Here is a 10,644-nt window from a genome sequence, read left to right as displayed (position 1 = left end):
AGTCCGTCCTTTTGACACATTCATAAAAATAATAGCAGAAAAATAAGATTATTTGTATCAGTTATATGTAGCATATGCTGGAGTTAATTTGTACAGGAAATACATTGGAAGAAAGTAGTTAATTAAAGTCTGTTTAGGAGTAAGATGAGAGAAATATGTTTCTCCACAACTTACATCCACCTGTTCAATCCATGGTGGATATCCAGTTAGTTAAATGTGAATGACACATTTTTAAGCAATTTTAAGAATTTGAATTTTTATTTCATTGGCAGTTCATTGAATACTTATGAACATGTAGTTTTCTGAATGAAGCAAAATGCAAAATTGAAGCTGGTTATATGAAGTGATGTTATGTATCTAAAACTCTTCCAAAGATAACAACATTTATTAGCAAGTATGATTATTGTGTTGCTTGCAGCCAGATCTCTGGTCATTTAAGGCTTATTTTGTTCTCAATGTAAAGTCTTTTTTCTCTTAATCTCTGGGCATAGCAGGAAAAAATAAAATTTCAAATATTAAATATCCTGAAGAAATAAAAAGAAGAATTGAAAAAAAAGTAGTAGAAAGTACAGTCACCAAACTACAATTGTAAAATTTTGAGGTACTTGTACTTGAGTATCTTCATTTTTCATACTTCACTGCACTTAAGAGGACAGTGTTTTACTTGATACATTTATTTGAAAGCTATAGTTAATGATTATTTGCAGATTAAGATTTTACATACAAAAATACATTCAATACGTTCAATTCAAACAAAATAAAATTATCTACCCAGCAGTACATAAAGTAATTAAATTAGCTCCACTTCAAGTGAACAGCAAGTATATTTTGCTGGACCTTTACATAACACATGGAGTAATTTCACATAGGAGTGTTGCTACTTTTACTTAAGTAATGGACCTGAGTCCTTTTTCCATCCATGGTAATAATGGTTCACTCCTTCCTGTAATTCTACAAAAATAATCACATTTTGCAGTTTTGTATATGAACATCAGGGGGCAGCAGTTTACAATCTTACCGTTTTAAAAATGGAGGCTTCTTTATTCTTTATTCACACACACACACACACACACACTGCTTAAAGTCCTAACCATCATCTTTGCAATGATCTTACATCAATTAATCAGTGGCTCCATGGCAACTACTCAGTGCAACTCTGCACACACACACACACACACACACACACACGCACACATATTAGTAACCTTGAGTCTGGATTATGTCATTGGAGGATTTCTTAAGCAAACAGCACATTAATGGGATAAAGTCACCACTAAATGGGGGGTAAAAGCAGAGGAGAGAGATTAATGAAGGATAAACAGGCCTGTCACCAGCATATCAGGGAGGATGTAAAACACAGAGGAGGGAGTCACACCACGAGACCTCTGGATGTCAAACTTAGAAAAGACATTAAAGGGAAGATCTGCTCTGAGGCAGGATTCACACATACTCAGGGGAAAACATATTTTAGAGTTTGATAAGTCATTAATGGGTTTCATAAACCTTTGACATTTCTAGTGCTACAAAGGTTGGTTACAGTAAACTTCTACTGTATTTACTCATCACATCACTGTTGGTTAATATCAAATTATAACTAGTTCCTCTTTTGGATGCAGTAATGTCTGTGTCTGACAATTGTTGTCATTATTTTCCAGGCTGCCCTACTGACATATTTATTAAATTAGCATTTTTTGTTTTTACCAATGCACCTGACTGCACTTTGGCTACACTTGATTTGGTCTCTATTCAGTCTTTCATGTGACTTGGAAAACTTACATCAAAATGTGTCTTGCCAGACCGATTTTATACCTAAAAAATGCTGCTTTAACTGTCTTTCAACCAAATATGACCCATATAAGTAGCATGTTTTTTTGTGTGATTTGGTTACTTCAGATTAAAAGTTATTTTCTATGAGTTGCTTACATTATTTTGCACATTAAAGTGCTCTGCTACACTTGTGATTTCAAGTAGATCATACAAAGCTTAAAATCATCAATGCCTTGAGTCATAATTCAGACAATCTAATCTCTATTCTCTGTTGACATTTGAGCATTGCTGCACACTGACAATCAGTGGTAGGAATATGTAATCAATTGAGTCATTTGATTAAATTATAGATTCCAGTCTTAGTTTTCTTTATGCTCAGCTTGAAGAGACCTTTTACGCCTTTAACGCCCTACTTTGAGCTCTGTGTTTGGTGTTCTCATGCTGTTTTTGGGAGAATGATTGTTACAAGAACTTCACATCAGACGTGGGAGGAAAGAGGAATTTACAAGCCAGAGCCACCATTGCTGACAGCTCACCTCCTGCCTCCTCGTCGCCTCCAGTCCATACACATCTTCCCTCAAACTGCAGTTCAGAGAGTCATTTCATTGGATTATTATGTTCTAACATTAGTTCTCTAAATAATCACCCAGATTTAATGACCCCCATCACAGCATCCTCATTTGCATAGCAGTCAGATTGAAAGTCTGCAGGCAATCAGAACTTAAATGGCTGAATGTGCTCTGTAATGGTGAGTCCACAGGATGTCCGCTATCACATAATATGGAGAAAGTCAACATTTTCAACAGAGTGACAGTCAGGAAGCAAAATGATGAGAGAGGATTCATAAAGTAGTTGCCTAAAAATTCATCATTTCAGCTGAACTGAGCACATAAAGCAGATGGCTGAGCCCAGCTGAAGCTTTGGCATTTGAGTTGCTGCTATCTCTGCTTTCCATATGATCAATGCAATCCTATATACAGCAGTAATAAGATCCTGTGGATAACTAGAATTGCTATGAATCATTCAACATCTCAAACTGTGACATCTGATGGATTTTTTTTTTTTTTTGGTCTGACAATTTATCCGTGGAAGTGAGTCTAGCCTGCAAATGTGCATCTCTGATCTGATAAAGTGAGTTTCGTAACAATGACTTTTCGTGTCACAGCTGCATCAAAGAATAACATTTTCTCATGCACAAAGGCCTTACTGTCAAACTCACCCACTCACTGTATGGCACCTGCACATAAAGCTACACTAAATCTGTATATATAGCTGCATTCATGTGAAAACACAACAAATTAAACCTGAAAATGTCTCAGCAATGGGATTCAATTCCTTTTTTTAAAATTCTTTTAAAGATTGCCTCCAGATGCTCCCTGCAAGCTTGCTCAACCTCTCACTCGACTGCATGTTGAGCTTTGACACAGGGATGGTTTCAGGCAGCTCTGTGCAGTTTGTTTATTAGCCAGTTACAGCAGATGTGAAGCTCCCTAAAAATAAACTGCACTTTTGAAGAAGTCTTCCCTCTGCACAAGCGTTGGCACGAAGCATATGAGGAGCTATACCCATTAGTCATTAGATGAGAGGGGAATTCTGCGTGATTACTTGTGTCCAGTCCCATCTTGTCACAAAGCTTTGCTTATCTGATGACAAAATGCGAATGTGATAAATATAGCACTCTAGCAATCACCCATGAGTCATTTTTGCAATCAGATTCGATCAGATGTGATAGAGCTGTGAGGTGAGTCACATGCTGCCATGGTCGATGTGATGGGAAGTTTCCGGCCGCTGGGTCACACAACAGTAAACTGCAGCATTTTTCTCCCAGTTGTCCCACACATTTCCTTTGTCCTCCCTCCCCTGTTTCTCTTTCTCCAGTTTCTCCTCCATTCTTGCCTGCTTCACCCTCTCAACCACTGTGAGAAAGGAAGTGTGTCACGTTACTTGTGTGTTTGCATTAGCAGGAATGTGTGTGGGACTGTTCGTGATGGTTTTCACAGGATTCCTCAAAAACTCACTAAACACTTATGATCCGTCCTCTCGAGATTTAACTATGTTTTTCCTGCAACAATAGATATTATTGCTGAGTCAAACTCAAAAGAAAACCCACATTTGTTGCACACAGACACATACACAAGAGCTGTGTTTTATCTCGGATGGGCCATTGTTTTACTACATGTTAAACAGACATGTAGTATAGTATTGGAGGGCTGTGACAACACTGAATGATCAGGTTATCTCACTCAGCATGCCTCAGACTGTTTCATACAGACGACTGAAAATCAGTTGTTTGGCTCAACATGTACCTCATTATAACAGTATGGGTCATGAAGCAGGTTAGTCCCTTATAATGTCGCTGCAGCCAGGAGATGCACTGGATGAATCCGGTTCCAAGCGGCACACAAGGTCATTTCCTTAATGAGTGCAACAAAAGTTCAGGGTATGAAATTTTGGATGAGGACAGAAAAAAAACGGATGAGGTACTGTGCGGAAATCTCGAAAAATATATGAAGACAACAGTTTTGGAACAGATATCAGCCTAAAGGTCGGGGTTAGGAGGTATTTAGGTGTGTCTTTGTGTGACTTAGCAGGTACAGCACCAGTCACACGATTGGTTACATCAAATTTTTGGCTGGTACTGTACCTGCACACGTCTCTGTTATGATATGATAAAAGGCAGTTATTGCTCTGTGGTTATTTTTATTTATTGTTGTACTTTACTCTTTTTTTATTTTAGTGTACCTATATTTTACATATATATTTTACATTTTACATGCATGCATGCTAAACACTTCGCTGCAGCTGACATCAAACCACAGCACATGAACATGGTCGTCCATAACCTCTCAGCAAGACTCTGGGTCACTTCATCCACTTCCTGGCCCTTCATGTGACATGTTGTAATGTGTCTGACATGTGCTGGCTTGTAGGAACCCGCTTCCAGTTAAATATGGAGCGCATATACAAAGTTTTTTTTTTTTCTTGCTGGCTTGTAAATGAGGAAAAAATAAATAGTGCGGGCAAAGATGATGTAAGGGAGAGTCCAAGTTTATGGATCAAAAATTAAACAAGGAGGTCGAGCCAAGCAGAGGCTGACTCTTACAGTTTCTGTTCTGTTTTGATTCTCGCAAGATATTTTCTGGCATACAGCATGCCCTCCTTTCTTGGAAGAATATGCTTCATATCCAAATGTTCCTAATCCTGGTAAACACAGCGGGCATTGTGAACAGCAGATGAATTAACTCCAGTGTTCCAGCGATTACAGGGCAATAATTAAATTGTATGATCAAGAGAGCTCTTTCTGAACTCCACCCTGTTGGTTCCACTGAAGCTGGAAGTGGGGCCTCTTCCTGTGCTGGTCCGGACATCTGTACTTAACACAGGATTTATTCCCAAAACTGACGGCCTTCACTGCCCTGACACTGCATGCGAGGGAGAAAAATTACAGATGGTAATGAAGATTTCATGTGTCCAATCAAATTCTCCCATGAGTGTCTCTGTAAAGACTCACATGAAACCAGCTCTGTTTAGTTCCTGGCTGCAGGCGGGGCTCTGAGGGTGTGTGAGGGGGATTTTATGGGCACATGCTGTAAATTAATTGTAACTACCAATGCTGTGGAGTCAGTATTTGTTTATGCCTGTGGCATTTGGGGGGGAAAAAAAACAACTGAGACCATTAATTTTCTATTTTTAGGAAAGAGAGGAAAGTTGGTTTGACAGTATACGCTGTCATCCATTTGGAGGAGAACATTAACAAGTGTTCATTATATATCCTGACAGAGCGGTGTTTGCATCAGTAACATGTGATCAGATCATAAGACTGCCACTCTTTTTTCTGACACTGAGCTAATCAATATTTAAAGGTAATTAAACCATGCCAACTCTTTGACTTTTAACCGTTTGATCATTTGACCATGCAGGCTAATGAATCGAACGTATTGTAGTGTACTTTAAGCACCGAGATATAAAAAGTAAGAACATAACATTTGTCTTAATCTGCCTTTTCACAAGATACTGTCACATCAAAGACAACCCTTGAAACTAGTGAAACTGAGTTGAAAACATTTTTTTTGTTTCTTGTTTTTAGACCCAGTATTACATGTTATGAGTTTGTGTATTTGTAATTGTATTATATCATAAGTACATTTACACAGATTGGAAATATGTGTACTTTTTTTTTTTTTTTTTTTGCTTAACTCATTCCAGTAACAGTGAGGTCATTCCTTGTGTATGAAACAATGAAGACATGCATCAGGTGTGTCAGTCTGCCAGTAGCCTTTGAAATCAGGAGTGGTGTACTATAATTGTACCTCAGAGGGGAAACTAAGGGAGGGACTCAGGAGTTATGTACAATTACCCATACTTATTCTTATTGCATAATAGTTGAAACTAGTTCTGCATGAAAAAAAGGAGAATCAGACATATTCAAACTGTCATTCTATGACTCACAACAAAAACCAGACTTGGCCCCTTACAGGAGTAAAAATGTAGGGATGAATGAACCTAATCTGATTCAGATGAAACTAAACATATTGCACTCTTCAAATATCATAACACATACACACAGAAACCAAAAATTCTCAAATCCATAAACTTATGTTACTATAACAAGCTCAAATCTTACATAGACCACCTTTAATGCACATTCTGTTCACATGATTACAGTTTGGATGTTAGATGGAAACACATAACACATCAACTACAGGAGGCATTATTACCTAATGTTACCTAAAATGACGACAAGTTTTATTTTTATTTTTTCAGTTTATATTGTGCTCCAATGGTGTGTATCCCATATTAAATTGTGTTCAATCAAATAAAAAATGCCCCCAAATCTTTCAGGCAACAATTTCAAACATGGATAAAATGCACTTTGTAATTAGACACTCAAATTTAAAGCGTCACGGGTCAGGTCAGATTTCATAACACTGTGAGTGAAGAGGAGGGCAGCCCCATCACGCCACTTCCTTTTCTCTAACTTTCTTCTATTGTCTCCTGAAGTTCTATACAATGAGTCCTCAGCACAACTCCCTTCCTGAAAACTGGACTGCATGCTGTGTCCTGCCTTCATATTCCTGCCCGCAGTAGATCGGTGCCGGTTAGGCCGGGATCTTCCCCTGAAAAAAGCCTGAGTGAATCATGAGCTCACATGGGCAGGGACAGATGGGAAGTGTGTCAGCTGGATTCCTTTAGCCATCAGCCTTGATAGGTGTCGTCATGCCTGCATGTATGAGGTCAGAGGAGCAGTTTTAGAAGTTACGGTGTTTTTTTTGGAGGGCCTTTTGGTACAGTTTAAGATCTTGAAACAGAAAAGTGACACAAAGTGATCATTCTTCATTGTTCCTGTATTCCTATACTCACATTATTATGATTTAATTGAAATGTTCACGCATGGATTGATATGAGGTAAAACAGCTAGACAAGAGGCTCTTCTGACCTCATTGAACTTAAAGGGTAACTACACACAGCCTGAAAATCTTCAGTGTGTTGAAGAGAGTCTCTAAGTTACAGATGGTTCCACTTCTTTGCTGCCTTTTGCTGGTACTGTTGAAATGTTTTCCTTGCTGAATTTTCTCTGTGGTCAAACGTAGTCTACATGTTTGACTATGTCTCCAGTCTGGTTAGACTTGGTTAATCTTGTCTACATATAATCCAGGCACTGTGTCATCACTGGTTTGATATCTTCGGTTCAAATCGCAAATCACGTGCTATGAGCTTTTTAAAATGCTAATTTGAGACTGAAAGGTCATCTTACCGCAAACTGTACTGGAGCCTTCGATCATATCACACAGTCTTCCTCTGTTGTTTGGTTGTCATGCTAATGTTCTGTGAAATATTGGAATCTATGAATCCATGAAATCAAATGGAAAAGTCTAAATGTCTTGTGCAGCATTTCTTACATCTTATGAAGAGAGTCAAAAAAATTTTCATGCATTTTCAAAGTATTTTTTCTCATTGCTACTATTCACCATTATACCCACCAGTAATAACAAAATGATACTATCTGGAGGCCTGAAAACATCGCTTCATCAATTAGGGGGGGGCCACATGAATGGCCCGACAATCTAAAAATCCACCCCCAGTTTCACCCAGTTATCTAAATCAAACTGGAAATCAATTGATTTACATTTACAATAGACCAGGTATTAATTAACATTCACCTTTATTTTAAACTTCCGACTAAGTTGTTTAGACACTATGGTAAAACTGAGCATTTATTTATGACATGTTTATGTGCAACATGTCCGATTTGACTCCTCAGGACTCAGCAGTTATGTCAGTGAGTAAAATGTTAACTTAGCAGAGACATGTTTTAACACATATAAAAATAATCTGCTTTAAATGATAATTTGTGTCTTATATGGGGTTTTCCACTAAAAAAAAAAGTTCAGTTGCCTTTTTAAAATCCTTAAAATGACATCAGCTCCTTCTCGCTCATTGAAAAAAAAACAGAATCTATGAATATGCAAATATGTTCTATTCAGTGCTTGTGCCCTGGAGGCTTCAAGTTTTCACATCACACTTGTGTAAGCTCCATACTGGACCATGATTGGCTACAAACTAGTCGTGATGTCACAAATCATGCACGTAGGACATGTCTTAAACTCACAGTTTCAGTGAGCACAGAGAAAGTGTCAGCAGATAAATGTGGAAACAGCCTTCTAGTGTCAAACTCTGCACATAAATCATTCTGCACAGTGAAGCTCAAACACACAACTGAAGGAACAATAAACCAAACATGTTTTTAAGTCGAGGGTGACTTCAATATTCCTGTAAATCTTTTATGTTTGTGTGTGTATATTTGTGTGTGTGTGTGTGTGTGTGTGTGTGTGTGTGTGTGTGTGGCCTGTCATAGGATACTTTTGGGGAAAAATTTCAGACTTAGGACCAGTTAATTAGGGACGGCTTGTCCAACTGGGGACAAAAGTCGTGGGAATCAATTGGGAAAAAACTGATTTTTGGGTCAGTGGTTAATGTTGGGGTAAGTCTCCAGGAAATTAATGTAAGTCTATGTAATGTCCCCAAAAGTGACCATGAGCTGATGTGTGTGTGTGTGTGTGTGTGTGTGTGTGTGTGTGTGTGTGTGTGTGTGTGTGTGTGTGTGTGTGTGTGTGTGTGTGTGTTCCAGGTATTCCTAATGTTGTGAGGACTCGCCTCCCTTACGGGGACGAAAAGCAAGTCCCCTTACGTAAATCGTTACTTTTAGGGTGAAGACTTAGTTTAAAGGTTAGTTTAGGGTTATGTTAAGGTTATTTTAGGGTTATATTAAAGTTAGGGTAAGGGTTAGGGTTAACACTCATTGAAACAGGATTGTGTGTGTGTGTGTGTGTGTGTGTGTGTGTGTGTGTGTGTGTAGGTGTGTGTGGGGGTGTTGTTAGCAGGGGAGGGGCTTGATGACGTAGCCGCGGTTGCAGTGTAACCAATGTGAATGCAGACGGAGCAGCTGAGGATGGAGCAGAGAGGGAGAATCGCCGCCGCTGTCTATCACCGCAGCCAGACACTTATTTTAAAACACCCCCATTCAAAAATAAGGACCTCCTTATAATTTACAACCACACTGCGGCTTCTTTTCCCATTTTTTTTCTTACCAATTTCACCGCTGACTTCTACTTCAACCATCTGTCTGTCAACCCACCGCCGGCTTCGACTGTCTGTCAGCGGGGAAAGCAGAGAAGACAATCCCGTTAAAAAAAAATCACCCAGAAAAATATATTTTCCGGGAGCTTTCAGCCGGACACACCTTCTGCTGGACTGCCCTGTCACCGCTACAATCAATATGGATGAGGACAATCACGGTAAGGCTGCTTTTTCCTTTCCCCACATTGGTCTCCTCTCCCTCTCTCAGCCCGTGTGCAGGGATGGATGGATGGATGGATGGATGGATGAATGGTGTGTGTATCAGGGGGCATGGATGTGAGGGGATAGAGGTATTTCAGAAGCGGGATGTTATGCTTTTTGCAGACCTACTTAGAAAAACAACCATGATTTAAAACCAGGATCATGATTTCCATGCATGAGAGAGTCCAACCATTTCTCTCTCTTTAGAAATGGTGAAAAACAAAAACACTGCAATATTTCTTCCCTTGCATACGCATTTTCCATCTGTTTGATGTCTTGCTGTAAGACTTTGAAGTTGTTCTTACAAGCCTATCTAGTTGAAGCCTGCAAACTGGTGGAAATTGATAAGATAACTGACTGGCGGGCATCTATATGGAGGGTACACCAAGCAGGATACTTTTACATAAAGATAGAAACATGTATAAAAAATAAGTTGCTATTGTGATATTGTATGAAGTATAATGAAACCAACTGTGGATTTAAGATAAAGTCATTAAAACTTAGGACAAAAGCTGTAAGTTTGTGCAAAATATAGAACATATAATGATACTGAATACTATAAATGTGGCAAAATACCACAGAAAAATCACTTTAAATGAACAAAATAGAAAGTAGAAAACATGAATGTTAAGAGAAGAAATGTCCTAAAGTATAATAAGGTCACATATACACACTTTAGATACCTATAGTGACTCTAAAGGTGGAGGTGGAAGTGTGGTAAGGTCACATTTGAGGTGCCATATACAAGCTTTAAATGTCTATAGTGATGTAAAAATGATGATAGAAGAAGAGCTCAAATAAGAAAAGTTGATATTTTTTTGTACCACGGCCCAGACTGTGTGATGCTGTGATAAAGCTGAATGAATTGAACCTGTGCAGCTGCATGTCTACTGCTTACCGCTCACATGGCGGCTGCAGCTCAGAGTCCCGTATCAGTTATCGTATGATAGTGCTAGAACACACATGTAGTATACCCTCTGAGCTGATAATCCAAACCGCCCTGTGTGCCGGGGGCCTTGAAGGCAGTGTGGTGTAAAC

At 38.8% G+C, this 10,644-nt stretch overlaps 1 protein-coding gene across 1 annotated transcript in view; it reads left to right on the top strand.

Annotated features, from left to right (window-relative positions):
• Positions 1-9,192: 9,192 nt before the first annotated feature.
• Positions 9,193-10,644, top strand: part of LOC122971228 (cytohesin-3-like) — a 34,746-nt gene continuing 33,294 nt past the window's right edge. The window contains exon 1 of the mRNA XM_044337794.1: positions 9,193-9,563. Coding sequence (XP_044193729.1) covers positions 9,545-9,563 — 19 coding nt within the window. The 5' untranslated portion in view covers positions 9,193-9,544. The remainder of the gene's footprint in view (positions 9,564-10,644) is intronic.

The sequence above is a fragment of the Thunnus albacares genome, chromosome 20 (assembly GCF_914725855.1).
Source record: "Thunnus albacares chromosome 20, fThuAlb1.1, whole genome shotgun sequence".
NCBI classification, from domain to species: Eukaryota; Metazoa; Chordata; class Actinopteri; order Scombriformes; family Scombridae; genus Thunnus; species Thunnus albacares.
This window is presented reverse-complemented; position numbering and strand designations above follow the sequence as displayed.